Source organism: Salmo salar, chromosome 24 (assembly GCF_965601325.2).
Source record: "Salmo salar chromosome 24, fSalSal1, whole genome shotgun sequence".
Taxonomy (NCBI): domain Eukaryota; kingdom Metazoa; phylum Chordata; class Actinopteri; order Salmoniformes; family Salmonidae; genus Salmo; species Salmo salar.
Window position 1 is genome coordinate 23,920,295 of NC_138314.1, and position 26,568 is coordinate 23,946,862.

Sequence of the window (26,568 nt, forward strand, 5' to 3'; positions counted from 1 at the left end):
TCTGGGAGAGGAAACTAAGGGAGCTAGATGAGGCCGAGAGGCATCCCCCCCCAAAAAATGTTTGGGGGGGCACACGGGGAGTTGGGCAGAGTCAGGATGGAGACCTGAGCCAACTCCCCGTGCTTATTATTGGGAGCGACGGATCAAGCAAGCATCTTGTTATGCGGAGATACGCACTGTGTCGCCCATACGCGTGCACAGTCCGGTGCGGTCAATAAGGGCTCCGCAGCGTTGCCGGGCGAGAGTTAGCCGGCAGCCAGGGAGAAGTGCGCCGGCGCAGCGCATCTGGCCACCAGTGCATCTCCTCGGTCCAGTTTACCCTGTTCCTTCTCCTCGCACTAGCCCTGAGGTGCGTGTTACTAGGCTGGCGCCTCCAAAACCAGCCCAACGCATCAGGCCTCTAGTGCGCCTGCCCAGTCCAGTACGTCCTGTTCCTGCTCCGCGCACTCACCCTCCAGTGCGCCTCCATAACCCGGTACAGCCAGTGCCTGCTGTGAGCACTCTGCCATTAGTACGTCCTGTTCCTGTTCCCTGCACTCATCCTCCAGTGCGCCTCCATAACCAGGTACAGGCCAGTGCCTGCTGTGAGCACTCGGCCTCCAGCGACGCTCTCCAGTCTGCAGCCTCCAGCGAAGCTCTCCAGTCTGCAGCCTCCAGCGAAGCTCTCCAGTCTGCAGCCTCCAGCGACGCTCTCCAGCCTGCAGTCTCCAGCGACGCTCCCCAGCCTGGAGTCTACGGAACGGGAGCTACACCCAGAGCCACCTCCGTAGTGGGAGGATTGGGGGGGGGGGGTGTAGCACAGGGACCGTTGTTGACGGTGGCCACCCTCCCTTCCCTCCCTTTAGTTTGGTTGTTTTTGTGGGGTTTTGTTTTTGAGTTGCATTCGGGGTCTGCACCTTTGGGGGGGGGGGGGTACTGTCACGTCCTGACCAGTAAAAAGGGTTATTTGTCATTGTAGTTTGGTCAGGGCGTGGCAGGGGGTGTTTGTTTTGTGTGTTTCGGTGTTTTTGGTTTATGTTCGATGTTATCTATTTCTATGTGTTTATCTAGTTTTCTATTTCTATGTTGGGTTTTTGGCAATTTGCTCCAATTAGAGGCAGCTGATTGTCGTTGTCTCTAATTGGAGGCCATATTTAGTTGGGTTGGTTTTCACTTGTGTTTTGTGGGTGGATATTTTCTGTATAGCCTGTGTGCCTTATGGAACTGTTTTCATCGTCTGTTTATTTTCTTTAAGTGTTTTCTTTAATAAATTAAGAAGATGAGCACTTTACCCGCTGCGCCTTGGTCCAATCCTTACGACGCCAATGACAGTCATCGTGAGATGTGCTTAACTGATTTTTGTTTCATAATTAATATAATGTGTTAGCATTCCTGAAGCTAATGTTAGTCATGTCTGTGAGTAATGATCAACAGAGAACTCCCTAAAATTCCTTAATGATTGTCTGGAGGACACTGAGGGGGGGGAAAGGCCAGGAATTCAAAAAGCTTCGCAAGTGAGTCATCTTTCATAAGTTTCAGATGTATTATTTGCCTATAAAACCAAACAATATGTCTTTGTCTACTTTATTCTGTATGGCTCTAGAGCTTACTTTGAGACTTTACTTCAGTTATTTTTTAAGTGTATGGTTATAGATATGGGTCAGTTTGAGCAGACTGTCTTTCTTTTTCCCAGGTTTATTCACCTCCAACAGAGGTCGTGACAATGTAGAGAGTGAATACAGCACAGGGGAATGGCTTTTCCACTTTTCCTAAATGCCTATAATCTAGATGTGTAATTGAATTTGACAGAAATGGAGACTCAAAAGAGGCAGAAAAAACTATGTGACTTACATTGCTTTATGTGTATAGCTCCTCTCATAACAACATGAGGAGGATCTGGTGCAGCATGCATGGTTTGCTGTCCCATTCATTTCCTGTGAGCACACAGCTGATCCAAAAACAATTTTCTATTGGAATAAGGCATCAAAGCTGCAGATTTGAGAGCCAGTTCAGTGACACTCACTCCTGAATCTTTTTCTTTTTTCATGGTCTTCTAGCCAGGAAAAAAAGCACAGCTGCTCCCTCTTTCTGTAGCATCCATTAGCATGCTATCTGGCAGTGCCTAAGACTTTTAGATTAATTTATTATTAAAGATGGAATCCGCAATAGGGGAAACAGGGCCACTGTCTGCCCCACGGCCGTTGTTATTGTTTGTGTTTTAGTTTTGTTGACGAAGCAGAGATGAGGAGCGTTGCACATCGTGGGGGGAAAATAGTGCAGTACATATGCTGCTGTTCTATTGCGCATGCAATGATATCTGAGGGGGGGGAAACATTGTTACAAACATGACTAACATTGGCTTCGCAGTAACTTATTTGTTATTATTATATCGCAAATCGGCGTGGCAGTTTCACCGATAAGGATTCTAGCTTTAAAACTAGAATCCTTATTAAGTGAAACTGTCATTTCCGTTTGCGATATTACATTTTAGTAATTTAGCAGACACTTTTATCCAGAGCGACTTACAAGAGCAATTAGGGTTGCCTTGCTCAAGGGCACATCAACAGATGTTTCATCTAGTCGCGCTCGGGGATTCGATCCAGCGACCTTTCGCTTACTGGCCCAATGCGCTTAAACGTTAGGCTACCTGCCGCCCTATTACAAACAACGAATAGAGTTTTTTTTGTTTTGTTACGGTGATGCCGGACGCTCCTCTCCGTTTCATCAGAAAAACAAATGCGGAATAGATCTTTAAAGAGCTGTTCCAAATATACACTCTCAACACTCTCAACAAGCTTTTGTTTTAGACACGTCTCATTGGTTATTTTTGGATACATTTAATCGAGTGGTTGCAAAAGGATGTTCAGATGAAAAACATCTGATGGAACTAGATTCATTGCAGTGTTAACATGCTTTTCCTTTCTCTACAGACAGGCAATATCCATCTACAAAGTTTGCTATACCATTTACATTTCTTAATGCATTAAATGTCCTCTGTCATACATCTTAAAGCTGCAATATGTAACTTTTTGGGAAACCTGACCAAATTCGCATAGAAATGTCAGTTATAGATCTGTCATTCGCATGGAAAGCAAATCTAAGAAGCAGTAAATATGTTGTATGTGCACTATTTCTATGCTTCCCATTCTTAAGTTTAGTTTTAACAACTTGTACATTCAGTTTTGTACACCAGCTTCAAACAGCTGAAAATACAATGATTCTCTATACTTGTTTTATTACATAAAATTAGCTGAACTATTAGAATTCTAGCAACCAGGAAATGGCGGCGCAAGTTTTGCACATTACACCTTTGATGGGGAATATTTTCAGACAGCAATACAAATGAAATTTCTCTCTCCCCTTCAATCTCTCTCCATTTTTCACCATGGATTGGAAATCACTGGTGCAGTCGAATAAAAGCGCTGTGAGGGGAAGGGACTATGGCAAGCCAGAGGTTTTATAGGCTGTCATGTTTCATTCGTCATCCCATGTTCCACTGGCCCTGTGGTCGATAAATGCTATATCAAAGACTGTCTCTATCTCCTCAATCACACGTTGTACACAGGAGAGGAGAGCTGCTAGCTGACATCTTCATCGCAGACTGCCTGTAATTATCCTAATCTCCATGGCTCCTGTGAACCCAGGCCCTGCTTGGCTTGGACTCTCAGACTTACAATCTCGCTCTCGCCCTCGCTCTCTCTCTCTCTCTCTCTGTATCTCTCTCTCTTTCTCTCTCTCTGTATGTGTGTGTATGGCCTATAATACTACATCCAAGACACGTGAACATATACAAGGTAATACAACAGAATATACATTTACAGTTGTGTCTGTACATACAGAAAAACTCTCAAAGAAGCTGCACCTTGTTTATTGCAACTATATAGTGATACATGTTAGCTTTGTTACGTTATATTACAAATATATTTTATGTACAGACAAAATGTGTTGGCTCAATTTACACCAACAATTAATTTATACAGTACATCCTTGCTTGGTTGCTTTGTTACAAGCAAATGAATACCTGGCCTTACATTTGAGGTTTCATGTCATAAAGTAATATTAAAATATGACTGCTGCAGGTAACCATTATATTTTATAGAATATCACTCTACCATCTAGACTTCCAGTGCATTCGGAAAGATTTCATACCCCTTGACTTTTTCCACATTTTGTTACGTTACAGCCTTATTCTAAATGGATTAAATGTTTTGTGTTCCTCATCAATCTACACACAATACCCCATAATGACAAAGCAAAAACAGTTTTTTTGAATTTTTGCAAATGTATAAAAAATAAAAAACAGAAATACCTTATTTACGTAAGTATTCAAACCCTTTGCTATGAGACTCAAAATTGAGCTCAGGTACATCCTGTTCCCATTGATCATCCAAAGAGATGTTTCTACAACTTGATTGCAGTCCACCTGTGGTAAATTCAATTGATTGGACATGATTTGGAAAGGCACACATCTCTCTATATAAGGTCCCACAGTTGACAATGCATGTTAGAGCAAAAACCAAGCAACGAGGTCGAAGGAATTGTCTGTAGAGCTCTGAGACAGGATTATGTCGAGGCACAAATCTGGGGATGGGTACCAAAAAATGTCTGCAGCATTGAAGGTCCCCAGAGAACACAGTGGCCTCCATCGTTCTTAAATGGAAGAAGTTTGGAACCATCAAGACTCTTGCTAGAGCTGGCCGCCCAGCTAAACTGAGCAATCAGGGGACAAGGGCCTTGGTCAGGAAGGTGACCAAGAAACCAGAGTTCCTCTGGGAAGATGGGAGAACCTTCCAGAAGGACAACCGTCTCTGCAGCACTCCACCAATCAGGCTTTTATGGTAGAGTGGCCAGACGAAAGCCACTCCAAAAGGCACCTAAAGAAACAAGATTCTCTTGTCTGATGAAACCAAGATTGAACTCTTTGGCCTGAAATCCAAGCGTCATGTCTGGAGGAAACCTGGCACCATCCCTACAGTGAAGCATGGTGGTGGCATGCTGTGGGGATGTTTTCAGCGGAAGGGACTGTGAGACTAGTCAGGATCAAGGGAAAGATGAACAGAGCAAAGTACAGAGAGATCTTTGATGAAAACCTGCTCCAGAGCGCTCAGGACCTGACTGGGGCGAAGGTTCACCTTCCAACAGAAGAATGACCCTAAGCACACAGCCAAGACAACGGAGGAGTGGCTTCGGGACAAGTCTCTGTATGTCCTTGAGTGGCCCAGCCAGAGCCTGGACTTGAACCTGATCGAACATCTCTGGAGAGACCTGAAAATAGCTGTGCAGCAACGCTCCCCATCCAAACATGACAGAGCTTGAGAGGATCTGCAGAGAAGAATGGGAGAAACTCCCCAAATACAGGTGTTCCAAGCTTGTAGCATCATACCAAAGAAGACTCGAGGCTGTAATCGCTGCCAAAGGTGCTTCAACAAAGTACTAAGTAAAGGGTCTGAATACTTATGTAAATGTGATATTTCATTTTTAAAAATGTTCATACATTTGAAAAACTTTCTAAAAAACAGTTTTTGTTTTGTCATTATGGGGTATTGTGTGTAGATTGACGAGGGCGGAAAACTATTTAATTAATTTTAGAATAAGTCTGTAACGTAACAACGTGGAAAAAGTCAAGGGGTTTGAATATTTTCCGAATGCACTGTATGATTAAGTCAGTTGTCATTATTCCCTGTACCTTGCACTCTGCCACACCAGCAGTATGTTTAGTGGAATGATCTAAATCATTGTTTACTTTGAGTTTGTAAGCCAGATATCAGGTCATAACTGTTGACAGTACCAGTGCTGTAGAGCAGACTGTTGAATCTATTCCTCCTTTTACATAAGTGGTAGACATTAGATTGTGTATGTAGAGAAAGATTATGGCTAACATATTAAGAGTACCTGGTTTAAGAAATGTGATTATTGTTTCCTATAAATGACTCACCTGAAGAGCTTGATTTAAACACAATAAGGCTAGTCACTGGATATAATGTCCTGTGTCATCTTCATTCTCATAAAATTATGTTCTGCACTATAACACATACGGACTACAGGATTGCTATCCCAAGCTACTTAGTGTGAGCACTGTGAACTGACATACGCTCTCCTCTTTTTCTTTTCATCCTGTTTTCTCCCATATGAATCACACCGTACCATCAGTTCTAAGGCAGTAGTACACTTTGCTCTAAGTTAAGTAAACAGACACATTTGAACTCAATTTAAAGGGAGAGAAGCAAGCATACAGCCACACGTTACATGTGTTTGTCTGTGGAGCAATAGGATGCACCCTGCTTCTCCTTTATTGCCCCTCCAAGAGTCCTGCCTGAGGCTTAGATATTGCACTTTCTATGTCATCATCTTCTTGATCTGGCTGTGTGAGATGCCTTTATTTCAGAGTTCAAGAGTTGTTGTTTGAATTGAAGTTTTTGTGGAGAGGAATTTGTTTTGAAAAGGGGCTACTTTGTCTTGTTTATGGATATTTAATGAAAGGTGTTTGGGTTCGGTCTTATCATCATAGATACTTTCTTCAGGGAGTAGGCACCTCCTCTGAATTCAGCCCAGTAGACTCCATCTTGGTAGCGACTGCGGTAGTGTCCTCCTCTGTACCATACTCCGTTGAGGTTAGAATGGGCACATGCGTTGTACCACCAGCCTCCCTTCTGGTAGTGGGCACAGTTACCTGGGTTGAAGCAAATATTAGTTAGACAACATTGTAGAATCTCAACAAAAATGTATTGTGGGCTTACAGTATGGACTAGGCTAATTGTTAGTTAACTGAGTCAGTACTCAGAGCACTAGAAATGTTATCTCGTGTTTCTGTTTCAACGTGACTGAGTGAGTGTGTGCTACCTGTATACGCATCATGGTCTCTGTCCAGCGTAGTGAACTGTTTGCCATTGTGCCAGGTGAGGGAGTCTCCGGCGTTGCCATGGTAGCGGCCCACCCTGAGCTTGTAGAAGTCTGCCTCAGGCTCCAGCCTGAAGCTGGCGTACTCTGCAAACACCTTCCTGCCAGACCAGTCTTCCAGAGTCACCAGCAGCTTGTAGTTCCTCTGGTTGGTCAGCCAGTAGATGTTCTCCAGGCCCAGCCAATACTCTCCATCGATGTTCCCAAAGCCTTGCTATGAGGGGCAAAGGGAGAATACATACAACACAGTCAACATGATGGGCTTTACACAAGTCCCTTCAGCAGAAAGCAGTTGGTCTTGAGGTCTGGGGGATAATTCAGAGCCTCTTCTCTAGTCGGTGCCCGGGAAGTACTGAGATAAACAGTCCCTCTAGTTGCTCTGACAGTAAAGGTCAATATGAATCTGTCTTAGAGTGTTGTTTATTGTCCATTTTTTATTTTATTTTATTTTTTATTGTGGCATTTATTTCCAGTATGGCAGCTTTTCATCCACACGTTTCTCATTAAGCCTGTATGCGTCCTGTGTGGACTAATTTCACAAAGACCCAGCTCATGTTGACTGATGGTATGAGTCATTCGGCCAGTGGTGTGACTGACAGGTGCGGAACCCTGTAGGTACCTCGTCAGAGCAGGCAGTGCAAGGGACCATTCTCCTCAAACCTCAACAATTACTTAGTTGATTTATTAGTTCAGATCTTTTTAACGTCAGACACACTAGACATAAGTAACCTGTTTCACTTTGAACTACAGCCAATGTTCAGTATACAGACACAGTTCTACCTGCCTTCACCTTTTACGAAATGAGTTTGCCTTAGTGTGGGGCTGTTTACATACCTTGTAAGTCTCCCAGTTCCTGAAGAAGTTCACTGAGCCGTCCAGTCTCCTCTGGATGACGGTCCAGCCACCAGGGTCATGTCTCTGGTCACACCACACCTGCATTAGTTTGTTGGCATTCTCTGGCTTCACCAGGTACATGCCACTGGCCGTGTGGCCATCCTCAAGGGCCTGTAGGCAGTCCTTCCATGGCCCTGCATGGGACAGGAAATGAGACAGACACAGTGGTTAGACAGAAACCCTGGTGGAGTCAGTGGAGGTTGTCAAAGCATATTCTTTCTATAATATGAGTCATTTTCATATTCATAATTAACCCTTGTGTGGTGTTCATGTTTTTCTTATTCACCCAATGTTTTCGGGTCTGGACCCACAACATTATTGGGTTTTTAAAACAATACAGCCATAACAATTTTAGTAAAAATACTTAACACTTAATATTTATATGTTGACTGATATCAATTACAAGGAATATAGACAGCATACACGATTCATATTTGCCATTTACCTCTGCTAGATCACATTGATCAATAAAAGGGCTATTTGTTTTTTTTAAATAAAATGTGATTTATGTAAACAAAAATCAATTATAATCAAGACATGGGTGTAAAAAAAAATCATGTTTATCTTGAACAAATGTAAATGAAACAAGGTTTTCATCACTATTGATGTTTATTGCTTTGAACTGAACAAATTGGAAGGACAAATTTTACATACAGTATTTTATGGAAATGATAAATGAGCCCCATTGAACACAAATTAAGGCCGGTCAACACACCACATGAGGGACAGAATTTTACTGTGTGTGTGTTGCTAATGTATTTATTGCATTTGATGCATGTGTACTGTGTCTTCCTGTCCTTAGGTCCACACACATCGCAGTGCTTCTTCTTGTTGCTATCGGTTGCAATCTAGAATGATGAAAACACTTAGTTGAGTAATTTTACTAACATCTCACTCACTCGCATATATAGTTACAGCAGGCCAAGGTAGGAGAGTCACACACACACACACACATACAACAACATCACTCACACTTACTTCCGGTATTGGAGTTGTTGGTTCTGTGTGTCGGACGGATGGGGCACCAGCATCCTCCTCACGATGGCTGCAGAAGCTGGGGTCCTTGGGATATGTTGCCTCTTCTGGATTTGAGGTCTTAGTAATGCCTTGCCCAGCTCCTCGAGAAAGTGCCATCTCCTCTGGAGCTTCCCTCTGTTCCAATCTGGGTTCAAGGCCATCCAGATGACACCGGGTTGTACACCGAGATGTCCAAGATGTTGAAGAATATCGTAGGGTTCTTCTTTTCAGCTGTAGCCAGTCACCAGCTTGTCTAAATTGTCCACCCCTCATTTTGTGGCACTGTAATGCATTATGATTTGTTTTTTTATGTTCCCGGCCACAGATTCTCCCATCCCTATGCAGCGTACTCATGAGTACCACATGTTTGCCTTTCTTTGGCACGTAGGACACTAGGGACGTGTAGGCCGTGAACACAAATGTAGAGGAATTGATAGGCCTGTTCTGTGTATTCAACAGCTGAGTTGGGAGCTCTGGCTTGTTTTTTCATACTGTTCCTACCATCGTCAGCTTCATCTTGAGGAGCTCCTGTCCCAGCTTGTGTGAAGTAAAAAAGTTATTTCATATGATGTTGTGGCCACGGAGTCCCTGTGTCACGTCCAGGACAACCTACATCCCTTGGTTCTTCTCAGGGGCCCCTCCATCTGGCTTCCCCATATACATTTGCAAGTTCCACGCATATGATGAAGCAGCATCACAGGCAGCCCAGATCTTGATTCCATATTTTGTATGTTTAGACAGAATGTACTGCCTGAAGGGGCAGTGTCCCCTAAATGGTATGAGCTGCTCATCAACAGTAACGTTGGGCCCAGGGTTGTGAAACAGGGGAAGGCAGTCCAGTGGACCCGAACACCACATACTGTATGTAATATACATGTGTAGGGGGGTGCACAGTGTGCACTCAATGAACATGTGTTATTTTACATGTTTTTCACAGAAAATGAGCCAAGGCCAATGAGTCTCAGGTTGAAAAAATAATTAATTTGATCATTTTTCTTTAGTAAACATTGAAAATGGGTCCCACAGACCTGAATACCACACAAGGGTTAATACAACGTTCTTATTGTGTGACCATCACAGTACTGGAGATAGATGCTATGCAGTCTAATTGAAAAGACCACAGCATCATGTTACTGCTGCTACTCCCATCTTTCAGTAGGAAACGTTTTCAGTTTAAGGCCAGGATTGACTTTGGTTGCTGCTCTCACAAGTGAAACGACTGCAGGCTGTGCAGCCAAGAGCAACATTGGCACATGGCTATAGGGAGACCTGATTGCTGAATGATGCAACAGTAGCAGATACTGTAGATCAGAAGGTACTCTAAAGGTCCCTTGTTGATGAATGATATCATGGGCATTGGGCTATAGAAAACACTCTTTTGTTGAAGTAGAGTTGGAAAGTCTCTTAATATTTAATCACTGTCTTCCTAAACCCCTATTAAACCCTTGCATGTTTCTTATGTTGTTATTGTCAATGGGTGTTTTTGACCTACCCCAGTGGAGGTAAAACCACATCCTCTACCATACTGACCCAGAGAGCAGTTGTGCTGTCATGCAGATCGGAGACATTCCATGTGATTGATAGTGTTTTCATATAGCGTGTTAACTCAGCACTGGGCTTTAGCTTGGCCATTCTCTGGTAATCTAATGTCAGATATCAGCCATTAAAGCTCTACTGAGACAATGGCCTCCTTCATCTGGAAAGGCCTGTGTATTTGTGGACACACAATGTGCCATACTGCTGTCTGTCCACATTTCATCAACATATTGTTTTGAACATTTGTTTTAGGACTGATACCCAACTGAGCGTTCTACTCAATACAGTCTTTTTTATTTTTTTAACCTTTATTTAACTAGGCAAGCCAGTTTAGAACAAATTCTTATTTACGATGACGGCCTACCCCGGCCAAACCCAGACGACGCTGGGAAAATTGTGCACTGCCCTATGGGACTCCCAATCACGGCTGGATGTGATACAGCCTGGATTCGAACCAGGGACTGTAATGACGCCTCTTGCACTGAGATGCAGTGCCTTAGACCGCTGCACCACTCGGGAGCCCTAGTGAGTCTTAATGGGTGTCTTAATGGGTGCTGATGAAGATTTTGTCTAAAGTGCATTACTGTGGCTTGGAAACACGATGACATTTCAAAAGGAGGGAAATAATTAGTGGGACATGCTTTTGTTATCATTGTGATGTCTCCAAATTGACTAGCTAGCTAAGATTGAGGGGAGAGCACTGACATTTTAGCTAGCTAACGTTAGCATTGCTATCTACAGTTGAAGTCGGAAGTTTACATACACCTTAGCCAAATACATTTAACCTCCGTTTTTCACAATTCCTGACATTTAATCCTAGTAAAAATCCCCTGTCTTAGGTCAGTTAGGATCACCACTTTATTTTAAGAATGTGAAATGTCAGAATAATAGAGAGAATGATTTATTTCAGCTTTTATTTACTTCATCACATTCCCAGTGGGTCAGAAGTTTACATACACTCAATTAGTATTTGGTAGCATTGCCTTTAAATTGTTTAAATTGGGTTAAACGTTTCGGGTAGCCTTCCACAAGCTTCCCACAATAAGTTGTGTGAATTTTGGCCCATTCCTCCTGACAGAGCTGGTGTAACTGAGTCAGGTTGTAGGCCTCCTTGCTCGCACACGCTTTTTCAGTTCTGCCCACACATTTTCTACTGGATTGAGGTCAGGGCTTTGTGATGGCCACTCCAATACCTTGACTTTGTTGTCCGTAAGCCATTTTGCCACAACTTTGGAAGCATGCTTGGGGTCATTGTCCATTTGGAAGACCCATTTGCGACCAAGCTTTAACTTCCTGACTGATGTCTTGAGATGTTACTTCAATATATCCACATAATTTTCCTTCCTCATGATGCCATCTATTTTGTGAAGTGCACCAGCCCCTCCTGCAGCAAAGCACCCCTACAACATGATGCTGCCACCCCCATGCTTCACGGTTGGGGTGGTGTTCTTCGGCTTGCAAGCCTCCCCCTTTTTCCTCTGAACATAACAATGTTCATTATGGTCAAACAGTTCTATTTTTGTTTCATCAGACCAGAGGGCATTTCTCCAAAAAGTACGATCTTTGTCCCCATGTGCAGTTGCAAACCATAGTCTGGCTTTTTTATGGCGGTTTTGGAGCAGTGGCTTCTTCCTTGCTAAGTGGACTTTCCAGTTATGTCGATATAGGACTCGTTTTACTGTGGATATAGATACTTTTGTACCTGTTTCCTCCAGCATCTTCACAAGGTCCTTTGCTGTTGTTCTGGGATTGATTTGTACTTTTCTCACCAAAGTACGTTCATCTCTAGGAGACAGAACGCGTCTCCTTCCTGAGCGGTATGACGGCTGCGTGGTCCCATGGTGTTTATACTTGCGTACTATTGTTTGTACAGATGAATGTGGTACCTTCAGGCGTTTGGAAATTGCTCCCAAGGATGAACCAGACTTGTGGAGGTCTACAATTTTTTTTCTGAGGTCTTGGCTGATTTCTTTTGATTTTCCCATGATGTCAAGCAAAGAAACACTGAGTTTGAAGGTAGGCCTTGAAATACATCCACAGGTACACCTCCAATTGACTCAAAGGATGTCAATTAGCCTATCAGAAGCTTCTAAAGCCGTGACATAATTTTCTGGAATTATCCAAGCTGTTTAAAGGCACAGTCAAATTAGTGTATGTAAACTTCTGACCCACTGAAATTGTGACACAATGAAATATAAATGAAATAATCTGTCTGTAAATGATTGTTGGAAAAATGACTTGTGTCATGCACAAAGTAGATGTCCTAACCGACTTGCCAAAACTATAGTTTGTTAACAAGAAATTTGTGGATTGGTTGAAAAACGAGTTTTAATGACTCCAACCTAAGTGTATGTAAATTTCAACTTCAACTGTAAACTTGACCACATCATAATGATGACAAAGTTGTTTTCTACAATTTATTTGTCTACTTCAGCAATGTCCAAGCAGCAATGTTTCCAAGCCATTATAGTGTACATTTGATGAAACAGTCATTAGCCCCCATTCAGAAAGACTTGGCATCAACCATCAGCCAGACATCAATATGCTGCGGCATCTGTAGAACGTTTATAGCAATGGCAACGATGCAACCTAGTGACGGAGGTGCAACCCATGAATACGCTAGCCCCTTTTCCAACTTGGAGAAGTACAAATACAGGCTATGCTCTATCTTATGGTTGCACCTCCGTCGAGTAGAAATCATCAAAACAATTCTAATAAATGCAAGAGTTGGACAATAGATGAAGATACGGCAAACGTTTTCTTTTTTTTCTAATCCAGCAGATTTTGACTGATTTATAGCACATCAAACATTTTACTGACATGGACAAATAATGAATGGAGTTCAGTGATTTTGGCGGGAATTCAGGCATTGAATTTATTGTTGAATTTCACTTTTTCTTAGAATGCAATCATATATACATTTTCTTATTGTATCAGATATTTCGTGTTAAAATAGATAACTATTGGGCATATTTGCATTAATAAATTTAAACAAAGGGATGGAACAGAGCTAAAAATGGCTGCAACCACCAAACACTTTGGTCTACCCTACCTGCACTTACCTGTGCTGTCTAGACAGTCTCATTAATTACTGTTGTTGTCACGTTCTGTTGCATAAAAGTGTCAATAGCAGGGTACCCTCGGATTAAAAAAAAAATCACAAATATATGGCTGAAAATGACAGATCCTCAGGTGGGTGGGGCATGTGCGTTGCTAGTGTAAGTAAGTGGGGGGGGGAAATGTGTTGGGGTGTTCCAGCATCAGGTTTTGCAGCACTACAATGACACTTTCTGCAAAACATTACCTCAACTCAGATTTTCCTGAACCTCTTCAAGTGTACACTATAAATCTGGTTGTTTATTCAAGTTCATTATACTGATTTGGACTAATTTAAGATAATCCTACTACATTCAAATCCTTATTTTACCTCAGTAACTCTGCCAGGGAGACCGCTGGAACTTATCCCAAATTCCAAAATGTTCAACCTTTCACTTCACGTTTCATTTATCTGACATAATTCCCAACTTGGCAGTTGGTCGTTTTACAGAAGTACTGTGATGAGGTATTTAATATGGCTATGTTTTGAAGACAAATTTGAAAACTGACCATTAAAGCATTGTTGTTGTCTTTCTGTGGGTTAAAGTATGTTTCCTTATCTCTGAAACATCCTCCACCACCATAGATGTTCTAATGCATTTAGCAGCATATGTAATATGATTCACTGCATAGAAGTAACAGAACTGTATGCTAAAATGGATGCTCTGACAGATACCAAAGTCTGAGCAGGATGTGTTTTCTATTGTTCTGCAGTATATCATTTAACGAGGAATGAAGTTTATGTTAAATGCTGCACGTGTTTGGTTTATTCGTTTCTCTTGGTGTTCTCTTTGAAACTGGTTAATATCTGTAAAAACAGGTTCATATCTGTAATAACATGAATTGGCTCTCAGAAGAGCTCTAGTCATCATACTTGGAAACAGGCTTCTATTGGGCTGCTGGCTCTACTTCTTTAATTGGATGTGACCACACTAGTGGTCACCAACCTTTTCTGAGTAAAAATCACTATCGCAGTCAAAAAGCAAGCCGAGATCTACCGCTCAGATTTTTTTTTAACATTTGTTTTTTATTTACATTAACCTAATAAAAACTGTTCTGTAGGAATGAGGTTTTTGCAGTAGGCCTAATATATTTTCACAGCATATTGGCTATGTGCCTGGCCTGCCAATATTGTTCTTCTCAGACCAAATTATATTTGAAAACTCAAGCTTTCATAACATAATAGATAAGTTGATGTGCAAGGCACAGCTGAGCATAAATTTAAATAATTAGCTGTTTTATTTTAATGGACTGATGTTACCTGCATCTGATGGTCATGGTGCTTTCAAAACAACTGGGAACTCGGGAAAAAACGAGGTCAAATCATGATGTCAGTGATCTTCAGGTCGGAAAGTTGGAGCTCTAGAAAGATACCCATGTGTTTTATATATTTGATACGATTCCGATGATACCGCTCCAGCCATTACTACAAGCCCGTCCTCCCCAATGAAGGTGTCACCAACCTCCTGTGATAACGATACACTTGGCTACTCATTCATTGCAGCTGCAGCGCTTCTACTCATTCATTGCAGCTGCAGCGCGAGTGGAAGTAGGGAGAAGCGCGCTTGATGTTTTGGAATAGTGTTGAATAAAAACAGTGACAATGCTGAATAAAAACATGAACTGGACCAGTTGGTGACCACTGGTTAACACTGATGTGATTAGCCAACTGACCCTGTTCAGAACACGATGGACATTTGTACAGAGACAGGAGGAAGAGAGGTATACACACAGAGACTGAAGCAGCTAGTCTGTGTCCAACCAGGGAATGGAAGCGAGCCCTGGTTTAAATAACTAGGAAAAGGCAGTGTGTGTGTGTGTGTGTGTGTGTGTGTGTGTGTGTGTGTGTGTGTGTGTGTGTGTGTGTGTGTGTGTGTGTGTGTGTGTGTGTGTGTGTGTGTGTGTGTGTGTGTGTGTGTGTGTGTGTGTGTGTGTGTGTGTGTGTGAGTGTGAGAGAGGGGTGATAGAAAGAGAGGAAGACCAGACAGGGGGATGTCAGGCTTTCATAAAGAGTTCACACTGACAGCCTGGCTGAATAAGAAAAAAAAGGACGGAAATCAAGGAGCTAATTCCAAATAGGACTGTAAACGGCAAGCAGGACTGTCACAGACAGAGACAGAGGAACAAAGGTTCACATTGTAAATTACCAGGCTAAAACAGGTTAGGTTGTGCTTGGATTGCATGTGGGAAGTAATCCATCAGCCAGCCTCCTCCTCTCCAGTGGGCTTTATGGAAGAGCTGTGTTGTTTAGACATAAACCAGAGGGCTGAGCTTGCCACTGTGGCATAACATTTGACTGATATAAGCCTGGTGGGGATGGAATAAATGACATCACACAAATACGTATTCATTATCTTTCCTCTGTCTTGCTCTGTCTTGCTCTTTCTTTCTTTCTTTCTTTCTTTCTTTCTTTCTTTCTTTCTTTCTTTCTTTCTTTCTTTCTTTCTTTCTTTCTTTCTTTCTTTCTTTCTTTCTTTCTTTCTTTCTTTCTTTCTTTCTCTCTCTACCACCACACCTCTCTCTCTCCCTTCCTTTCTGCATTGTATAGGACTCCGTTTTTGTGTGAGGATTTTGTATAACCTTTGGGTGGTGAGTTGCAGTCGGCCCTGACAGGAAATTGCTTGCCTCCCTTCAAACACAGAGTACAGAGCACAGTGTCTACACCTCAGTCAGGAAAGCACACTGTGGAACACAAACATTTCTATGGAAAGAGCTGTACAGCATAAGCCAGTGTTTCCTACTACATTCAAATGACATGGTATCTAGTAAATGTATCTGTTAACAAGAAAATACTTATCAAATAATTTTCAGTTGATTTGGAGAATTCCTTATGGAAGCCTCACCGAGTCCCATACATCCTCTGGACAATCTGTGTCAGAGTGCTGCTAGTCTGTGGCGGGGTTTCCCTCATAACTGAAACACTATATTTACCATGCTACCATTGTCAGGGATATATTGACCATGAAATGCAGTGTAAGCTGGCTTCGCCCCCTCAGCAGTCGGCTTGTAGCCTATGGTGAGTTGAAACCACACAAACCCTGTCTCTAAACTCCCCTTCATCTGGTGTCTGTCTGCTGAGACACATCTGCTTTTCGCTCAGCCCATTTGAAAAAATACTATAGTATACTATGGTATAAATACTATAGTATTCACTGTAGGGTTTTTGCGGACTTTACTGTAGTATACTGTAGTATTTAGAATTTACTAACACTGTTGTAAAAAAACTGTAGTATAAACTAGTAATTACTATACTGTTTTTGAGAACTGTAGTATATACTATAGTAATTACTGTAGTGTTTTTGCTGACTGTAGTATACTGTAGTATTTACTGTAGTGTTTTTGCGGACTGTCTTATTTACTGTAGTGTTTTTGCGTACTGTAGTATACTTTAGTATTTACTGTAGTGTTTTATAGCGGACATTACTGTAGTGTTTACTATAGTGTTTTTGTTGAATTATCTTTGACATAGAAGTGGGGTCTTTCTCCTTGAGCAAACCTACTGGACAAATACTAAAAGAGCACATTTTCCATAACATGTACAGTAGTTAGGTAGGTAGGTAGTTAGATAGGTAGCGCGGGGACTGGGGTCTGAACAGATAGTTCAGAGCGTCTGCTCTTTTCTGTAACCTATAGGGAACACAATATATGGTCTATACTTGGCATGCAGGTTTATCACTTATTGGTGGCACAAATTGGGATATGGAGGAGGGGAATAGGCAGGGTATATGCAAATTAACTGCTATAGTATTACTATAGTTTAAAAAACAGTTGTGATTTTGCGAACTGTAGTGTTTTTGCGGACATTACTGTTGTATTTACTACAGTGTTTTTTGGTGGATAATACTATAGTATTTACTATAGTATTCTACAGTATACTACAATAATCTATAGAAAGTACTACAGATGATCGAGGGATACTACAGTGTGTATTCTACAGCAGTGGTTCCCAGACTTTTTCACTCGGGCCCCCCTTCCACTACTGGTGAACATCAATAAGTTGAAAGCCTGACTGACTTCCTTAAAAAAAAAGACAATTGGGGGAGAGGAGGAACTCCACGCCCCCCTTGCCGACCTCACCTATCGTTTGGGAACCACTGTTCTATAGTATACTACAGTCTACTACAGAATTCTATAGCAAGTACTGTAGTATGCTATAGTTAACTGTAGTATTTTTTTCATGTCAGAATATTCATATCCAACAGCAATAGTCACTCGCACAGACATACAAGCTAACATTTCACTGTTAACAGTTAAATATGAGGAATACAATAATAAAACTTTAAAGACAATGATATACTGTAGGTATTAGTCATGTTTTGTTGAAGACCAGTCAGATTGTTTTACTTCTCTTATCAGATAAAGACCAAGTTAACTCGCCAGACACACACACACAGCTAGAGTACATGACAGACAGCCTTATCCAGTTGTGATCCCTGTTGTATTTAGTCAACTATACAGTTAACTAAATCTATCAATTAACCATCCACTTACTTAAGCTTCATTAAGTGTACCAAATCAAGGAGGATAGGTTCAGACAGCTCCACTTTCACTGGCCTCAAAACCAGTGGGCTCTAGTCCAACCATCCATGAGCACACACAAATATGTGTTTTAAGATTCTTGTGTGGATTGTAATCAGCTGACTGTAGTATCAAGCCCATTAGATGATATGCATCTCAAAGGGTTTTAGACAACAACAGCTCTGTTCTCCCTTAGAGGCCTTTTCTCAGGGAATGTGTGGAACTTATTATTCCCATAGACAATAGTGAGAAGAATGGATAAAGAATGGAGAGCTGCTGTTGGCTGATGATTAAGAAATACCAAACTGCTCTCACACACAACCCTCTGTTTCAGACTGGCGTAGACATTAGTCTGATGAGTGTTCATAGAACATGCCAGCTTCTCTTTTTCCGCTTGACCCCTCATATAAATGTAACTTCAAACCAGATCTGTTTCAAGGAATATCAATTTCAATAGGTAACATAAAACAGTCAGGCTGCTCAATGAAACAGAGAGACTCACCAGAGGGTTTGGAAGTGATAGAGGGGCTGCCTGTGCCGCTGGGCATGGTAGGAATGACAGGCAGTACAGACTTCTGGTCACTCTGAATCTCATTGGTGATCTGGTTGGTGAGGCGTGGGTAGGTGGGAGGTTGGTAGGGCTTGTTGATGGGTGGTGATGGTGCAGGTGGGGGCTGTGGCCTTGGCTGGGGGACGGGAACAGGGCGAGGGGGGCTGACAGACCGACCCTGGCACTGCTCCTCCAGCAGGGTAATGAGGACCGACTGGTTGTTGGCCAGAGAGGCCAGGTGCTGGTACTTGTGCTCCAGGTCCTTGTAGCGGTTAGTGAGCTGCTGCATCTCCGAGGTCTGGTTGAGGATGCGGTTCTCCATCTGGGACAGCTCCAGGGCGTTGTCCCTCTTCCTGATGATCTCGTGTAGCAGCTGCATGTAGAGCTGGGTCACCCTAGAGTTCATGTTCCTGCTCTCCTTCCTCAGCAGCTTGACCTCGTTGACGATGCCTCCGTCCACCTCAACCAGCTGCTGCAGCGTCTCGATCTGCATCTTCTGCTTCTGCAGCTCCACGTTCAGCAGCTCCAGCTCCTGCTTGTTGACGCGGTTCTCCAACGCTGCATCCGGCTCCTTGCGGTTCACACAGATGGCCCCTGTCACCTTCTGCTGGGGAACGATGAAGGTGTAGGAACACTTGTCAGGCTGCTGGGGTTCGGCGGGGGCTCGCCTGCTCCTCTGCCCAGCATACAGGAACTCTCTCTCCAGGCCATCCTCACTGCTCTCCCTTTCCTTGCTCCTGGCCTGGGGGTTGCTCTCCTGAGGGTTCCCCTGACCCTGGGGCTGCTGGGCTCCAGAGACAAGACCATACACTAGGAACAGCAGCACCACGGGGAGCTCCATCAGTCTGGGAAGGGCTCTCACTCACACACACCTTAGGAGGCATAGGGATTTAGAACAACAGGAATGGATGGGGAAAGAGAAAGGGAGGTCATTGGTTTGGCAAAAATAATGAATTGTTTTAAAAATACTGTGACATTCCACCCTGTGGTCAGCTATCTCATTCAAATGATCTCTAATCGCACAGTATAGGCCTACTGTTTTGATAAATGGATGAATGTGTTATAAAACCTAAACAAACTCATTTGTATAATTCAAAGGAAAGGTTCACCCATTTTTTATGTTATATTGTTTTTGTGCATCTCTGAGTGATCTATTGATTCCTTGGATCATCTCATGTTTTCATGTTTTTGAGCAAGCGCCCATTAGACTCCCATTCACTCCTTGAAGGAGAGCACTCTTTTTCCCAGAATACACCTCGCGGCCCATTGACGTAGCATGGGCAACGTTTCCCATCTCCTCAAAAGTATATCTGCCGTTGTAGACTCCTAAATTAATTGTGCAGTTTGTTTAAGCAATTTTACACCTAACTAGCTACGTTACATGCTGATATTGTCTTTGGTATTATTGTGTGTTTAGCTACGTTTGCTAGCTAGCCAGCCAGCCTATAGACAAAGCATTGCATTTTGAATTTTGTAGTCGGCTTGAGCTGCAACAGATTTCCACAATGATTTTCCATGTTGCTACCAACCTTATTATAACGCCAAAATGAAACATTTGTTCACAAAAAATATTGTTGTTACATATTACTGTTATTTAACACTGTAAATTAAAGGAATGAGTGGTTTTTCCTTTAAACTCATACTCATATTCACTTCTTGGGGTTAGCATGTCTCGAGTGAAAGGGTATTATTTTGTCAGGTATTGTCACTTTGGTAATGGTGTGTTTTCCATGGGTCCTGTCTGTACAGGCTGAAAGAAACAAGACACTGATTCCAGCACAAGATCTGGCACCACATATTCTATGCTTGTGATATCATTGAATGTTATCAAACAGTGGAAATCTCACCTCCGAGGCAGATTTGATTTCACCAAGGTGCCAAGCTGGCGTGCCATCATGTTTCTAAACAGGCACCAGGCTTGTGGTGTTGGCTATGGTTGTGAGAGCATGGCTGGCTCTGGGCATTAAGAAACCTTTTTTGTGGCCTGCCTGTTTAGTCCATTAAGGCCCCTGCTGGAGACCCACAGGGCTGGGATCTACTCTTACACTGACAGGACATTAATGGGAGCCTTCACAGCTCCACTGACTGAGACCAGAGGCCACCTGTCCCTTAGAATGGCCTTCTCCCAGTCTCTATTACCTGTGAGGGCCAGGCAGGCACACACCTCAGGGAGCAGTCCTATCCTGCCCTGGGAGCCCCTATTCATTCCAGAGCCCAGCCCAGCATCTAGGGCAACTCTGGGGGTCCTTAGGGCTAAATAAATATTGGCCACCATAAAAGGAAGCATTTCCTGCTTAGGATGCTGTGACTTTGTATTATATAACATCAACTGTAACTGTGTTGCATAATACAAGTAGAGGAATAACCTTAAAATGTATGTTTGAGTATGAAAAACATAGCCAGACACATAGCCAGACACATACAATTTGATCTGGATTGTGGTTTTGTTTAGTGTGAATAGAACAGATTTTAGGCACCTCTACTTAACAGTAAAGTCATCTGCGATACAGTAGCTTGGGTTTGTGAACTGTTATTCAGTGGACCAGAATTAGATGTGTTAACTGGAAGCTGTTGGAGTGTCAATAGTCTAACCCTTTCCACCTCTGCTAAGGCAAGTGTTGTTTTTTTTAGCTAATAAGGTACTGATCTCTCTATTTGCTAAGTTTTTTTTAATGATGTCAGGGAGTTGTGTTTAGCTAGCTGTCCTGACTCTGGCTCTCTTGGGTGACTGCCACTGTTAGGAGGAGTGTTTTCACGTCTATCCCCTATCTGCTCCTCAGTGCTGCGCAGGCCTGGGCATCATTTCTTATGGAAAGTTTGACACGCATAGCAGCTGATGCTGTTCTTGCACCTGTTTTAATATATTGATCAGATTGTATCAGACCTGAACTGTTTACCAAGAGAAAGATACTGGGGTGCATTCACAAGTTAAAGTACACATCATTGTGTATATATAATTTCCTGTATGTATTTGGAATTTTGGAATTTCAATCTAAATTTAACCTGAAAAGAATGTAGAACTCTTGAACCTTCTCAATGTGCTCTGGATCATTACATTGCTCTGTTTATCAGTGTTGAGAGAATGTTGTGTAATATCAATCTTCCCTGACACAGTGTGTCTCTGCAGAGAGGCTACATTTAATTAGAGTGATTAATGCACAACGACTACATTTTAAGATACAACCCTTAGCTTTTCGCAGGAGTGCATGAAAAAGAGGCGCTTTGACTGTTTGTTCCATATTTCAAAATGAAGGCATTTGTATTAGACAAATAGCCGGGCAGCAGTTGAAGGGGCTGTGGTGTTATTGGAAGCGGAGGGGATGCCCCAGAGTGCAGAGGAGAATGTGATAACAAGGGCCTGTACCCCTGGGGCTCCTTAATTGAAAGCTGCTGCATATTGGATTACAGAGGAGCCTGTGCAACACCTCCCCAGAGCCAGGACAAGCCTTTCTAATCTCAAAGTGGGAGGCTTGGTGCAGGGCAGGCTCATGGCTGCCCAGTTCTGTTGAGTCTGTTCAGTATGAGGGTAACTATATTAACTGTTCAGTAGTTACTGCTAGAGGTCTGACCCAAAGGAGAACCACGTGCATGATGTTCAGACTGCCTTCAGAATGAGAGGGGAGAACACTTGTTTTTGCCTTGCTATTCTGGGCATGGGGCCAGCACATTAGGTTCAAGAGATGGAGAGCAAAACTGTCCAAGAACAAGGCCTTTGGAGATCTCTGGCTGGTATGAGGAAAATTATAGTTGAAGATATGAAAGAGATAAAGGCATGGAATGGGAGAGACAGCCAGATACTAACTCACTTAACCTTTAGTGCTGCTGCCATGTTTTGTTGCTACCATGTTGTTGTCATGTTGTGTTGCTACCATGCTGTGTTGTCATGTGTTGCTGCCATGCTATGCTGTTGTCTTAGGTCTCTCTTTATGTTGTGTTGTGGTGTCTCTCTTGTTCTGATGTGTGTTTTGTCCTATATGTTTATTTTTTATCCCAGAACCCGTCCCCGCAGGAGACCTTTTGCCTTTTGGTAGGCCGTCATTGTAAATAAAAATGTGTTCTTAACTGACTTGCCTAGTTAAATAAAGGTCAACAAAATATATACAATACCAGTCAAAGGTTTGGACACACCTACACATTCCAGGGTTTTTCTAACTTTTTTTACTATTTTCTACATTGTAGAATAATATAGTAAAGACATCAAAACTATGAAATAACACATATGGAATCATGTAGTAACCAAAAAAGTGTTAAACAAATCAAAATATATTTTTGAAACGTATATATATATATATATATATATACAGTACAAGTCAAAAGTGTATTATATATTAGTATAAGCCTAGCCTACATTTCTGTCTCCTATTAATCTTTAAGCTAAATATATTGTTACTGAATGCCCATATGTTATTCTCACAAAGCGTCTGCCCACGAGTAAAAGTTCAGAAGAAGCCGTGATTAAGTTTTGGTTTCAGTCTTAGGCTTTTAGTGTGAAACTCTCCTCTGGATGCAGTATATGGGTCCCTTTCATGGAATTAATCAATTCCCACAAAGCCCTGTTGTATGATGCGGTGTGACGTCATCAAAGTACATGCTGATTGACTCAGAGACAATAGTAAAGGTTGCATCTAGCTACATTATCTAAACATACACAGAAGTCCTTATTAAGGTTCTGAACGAAAGAGACAGTGATGGCCTTCACTAATATAAGACCACGTTGTGGGATGTACAACAGGGGAAAAAATGAATTCCTCAGTGGGACACAGAGGACAACAACACATGATAATGATCTGGTCTAATGGAACAGTCACTGTCTCCCTTATGTTAATAGCCTGGGATTGATGTGGTTTCCCTCTCTGGAACATTAGCTCTGTGTCTGTGAGAAGCTATGCACCGGCCACTCCATGTCACTCCATGCCACAGAAAAGACCCATAGTAGTACGTGGTCAGCCAGGAGTCTCCAATTAGTCTCTCAGCCAGGCCTCCCACCACCTCAAAGCTGGAGGAAAATGCCTGAGCTGGCAGTGGGGGAGTGTGTGTGTTCAGATAACACAACATGCCAGACTCAGGCTCTCAGGGCTCCCAGGGCTCCCAGGGACCAGAGTTAGTCCCATTTGCCCCAAGACAGTCAATCTATTATTAACCCCTCTGTTACCTAGCACCTGAGGCAACAACAGCAAGCCCCATGCCCTCTTCTCCTCCGTAGTTATACAAAGACAGCTGACTAACTGGCCTTGTTATTGTCGTGACATAAAAACAGGACGGTGTTACTATAGACAAATACAGTAGCTTTATGGATGACAGTGCACTTGAGGTAAACAGTGTTCCTTATTAGGACAGTCTAATTACGGCTGTTTTGCTCATTAGAATGTCTGTCAAATTCACAGCTTGGTAATGACTTTATCTAATAATTTCTCTGTTTTTTTTCCATATCTAATAGTGTGTGGCAGGCAGTGCTTTGTGTGGGTCAGTGTGGCTGTGAGCAGCAGCGTGCTCCAGTGTTTTTGTTCATGCGCAGCCCATAATAATTAGTAGGTGAGCAGAGCGGCCCGGTGGGCCTGGCTGATGTCTCTCGCCCCAGCCCCTCTCATTTCAGAGTGAGTGTGGCATTCCTCACGGTCTTAGCCACTCTTTAGAGTGAGCTGCCACAGACAGACAGACAGACAGACAGACAGACAGACAGACAGACAGACAGACAGACAGACAGACAGACAGACAGACAGACAGACAGACAGACAGACAGACAGACAGACAGACAGACAGACAGACAGACAGACAGACAGACAGACAGACAGACAGACAGACAGACAGACACACTGGTAGTTGTGAAGAGAGAGAACGGCAGAGAGAGACCCCTCCTCTCTGCTCCAGCTCTGCTGTACCTACAAGCCAGTTCTGCCTTCTGCTCTACCACACCACAGCTAGTCATACATACACCAGCAGCTCTGTTATCTCAACTACCACAAACTAATACAAGTGCACATAATTATTCACAGTTTATTACTAGTCATAACATATCAATTAAACACCTCCCAATCTACAGCACTGGAGCACTGTGCAAAATGAAGCATATGCTCAAATTAAGACCAATTGACAGTGCTGGTTGTAGACATTCAGTATGTCTTGGATCAGAATTAAGTTAACTTTGAAATGGTAATCTGAGTAATTAATTATCTAAGGTGACACCATTTTTTCCATAAGCATGTAATGCTGGTTAGCCCATAACATGACACTGCAGACATAATTAACCTCAGCCCAGCCTCAGCCCCAACCTCCACTACCTGCTCAGTCTGCTCTGTCTGACGCTGATGGAAAGCAGCCATTGTTATGGCTTTCCACGGCAGAGAATAGTTCGGATGATAATTGACCATATTTAATAAGGTTTCTTTCTTTGACTCTTTCAGGATTGTGTGTTGTGGTGTGTTTTAGACATGATGTCAGGCAGGGGGTTTCAGGAATTGTTTCGATACGTCCCTAATTGCACCGTCAAAGCACTCTTATCCACAGCCCTGGCAGCAGAGAACACAGAACAGCCCTTTTCGTCCGAGTCCACTTCAGCATGGAGGAACATCATGAGGCAGCAGAAAGTTGTACCCAGTACTTTGTGCAGCATTTTATAAAAAAACACTGTATATATTCATAAGCTTTATCCATTCATGTACAAATGACAGCAAACTCATTTAGACAAAAATGTATCTGTAATTTGGCATTTTGTGATGTGAATTCCTGTTATTTTTCCGAATAATCAGACCTCAAATAAGCAACTTCTACTGGTGTGAACCACATCACAAAATGAGGGCATAGCTTTTTATGGCACTGCTTACAATCATGAATGCCCCAGAGATGCTCCTGGTAAAAAAGACCAGGCTCCTACTATTGACACTTTTCACTGGCAGCCTATCTTTGTTGTTCGAGTATGTCTTTGGAATGATGACAAGCTGATTGTTTACCAGTGGTTAATAAGCCCTTGCTCTGGAAAGCCCACTACTTCATTATCTCTGCTTTGTGTCAATCCCTCTCTGCTGTGTCTATATCAGAGCCAGCTGCCTTGTTAAACAACTTAAAGGAATCAGACAGGGGAATTGCCCCGGGCAACAAACTTCTCCTTGTATCTCCATAGAGATATCACTGAAGGGCTAAGCTTCAAACTGATCAGCAGGATTCTCTGGCTAACTCAACACAAAGTGGCCAAAGCCTTCCTGTCCCTGTGCAGCTTAGCGATCAATTTCTACAAATGTACTAGATTATCAACAGATAAGACTAGCAACACTTAAAGAACTATGAGCAAGCCATGCTAGATGTTTGCATGTACACATTCAATAAAGACAGTGAAAGATACAAGGAAAGTCAAAGGCCACTGAATACTAACCAGATAATTGTAGACTGTAGCTTGTTATCCCTTCAGTTCCCTTGCCCTCCCGGCAACACTGATTGACGTGTCCCCTTGAAGAAAGTCATCACCAGTCTGTGTAAAAGCTGCTTGGGGCTGTCCCTCTCTCTCTGGATCACTTGCTCTTTGGCACCTGAGTAAACCCTGTCACTCAATAGTTGACTGTGGTTTGAATCATGTTATTACAACCAGGAGCTGCACTTGCTGGGAATAAGTCCTTTGTACTGTAGGCACTGAGCAAGGATAAAAAATGAACCTCATAAGATTTTAGACACTTACCAATTAAAAGAGAATACATCCAAATGTGTTAGATGTAATGAGTAGTTTCCTCAGAGGCAGTGAGAGAGCAGCATCGTCTGGTCAGTGTGCTCTCTGTAGCCCGGTAGGAGAAGACTATCACTTTCTCTGTGCTGAATCCATCACTTCTGCTGACAACTCTGAGACAATCTTTTTCTGCTGCCCCCCTTAACTCCCCTTTTCTTTCTCTCCTTTCGCTCTCCCTCCCCTGTCTCTCACTCTCCTTCTCTCTCTTTTGCGCTCTCTCTCTCTCTCAGTGCATTTACATGATGAAAAATGCTCTGACACAACGTTTCAGTAAGCTGACAAATTTAGCACAGGCCCTCCCCTTTTCTCCTTTTCTCCTTTCTCCTCCCCTTGGCACAAAGACACCCACAAGCATGAGATACAAGCTCTG

General features: G+C 42.7%; 1 protein-coding gene and 1 non-coding gene across 6 annotated transcripts; both read right to left on the reverse strand.

Moving 5' to 3' along the window:
• Positions 1-3,831: 3,831 nt before the first annotated feature.
• On the reverse strand, positions 3,832-26,466 carry LOC106585538 (angiopoietin-related protein 2). Of its 5 annotated transcripts, none has more exons than XM_014171856.3 (6): positions 26,154-26,466; positions 25,854-25,927; positions 18,440-19,359; positions 7,711-7,904; positions 6,820-7,090; positions 3,832-6,649 (listed from the first exon to the last, which is right to left on the reverse strand). In XM_014171856.3, the coding sequence occupies exons 3-6, from the start codon at positions 19,326-19,328 to the stop codon at positions 6,450-6,452; spliced, it is 1,554 nt and encodes a 517-aa protein (XP_014027331.1). In that variant the 5' UTR covers positions 19,329-19,359; positions 25,854-25,927; positions 26,154-26,466; the 3' UTR covers positions 3,832-6,449. The 5 variants fall into 5 exon arrangements, with proteins under 5 accessions (XP_014027331.1, XP_014027329.1, XP_014027330.1 ...); XM_014171854.3 differs by having other exon boundaries at positions 25,854-26,007; positions 26,154-26,465; XM_014171855.3 differs by having other exon boundaries at positions 25,854-26,018; positions 26,154-26,465.
• On the reverse strand, positions 16,892-16,945 carry LOC123730458 (U7 small nuclear RNA). Its single transcript, XR_006761902.1, has one exon. It is a non-coding gene; the product is annotated as a U7 small nuclear RNA (small nuclear RNA).
• Positions 26,467-26,568: the final 102 nt, after the last annotated feature.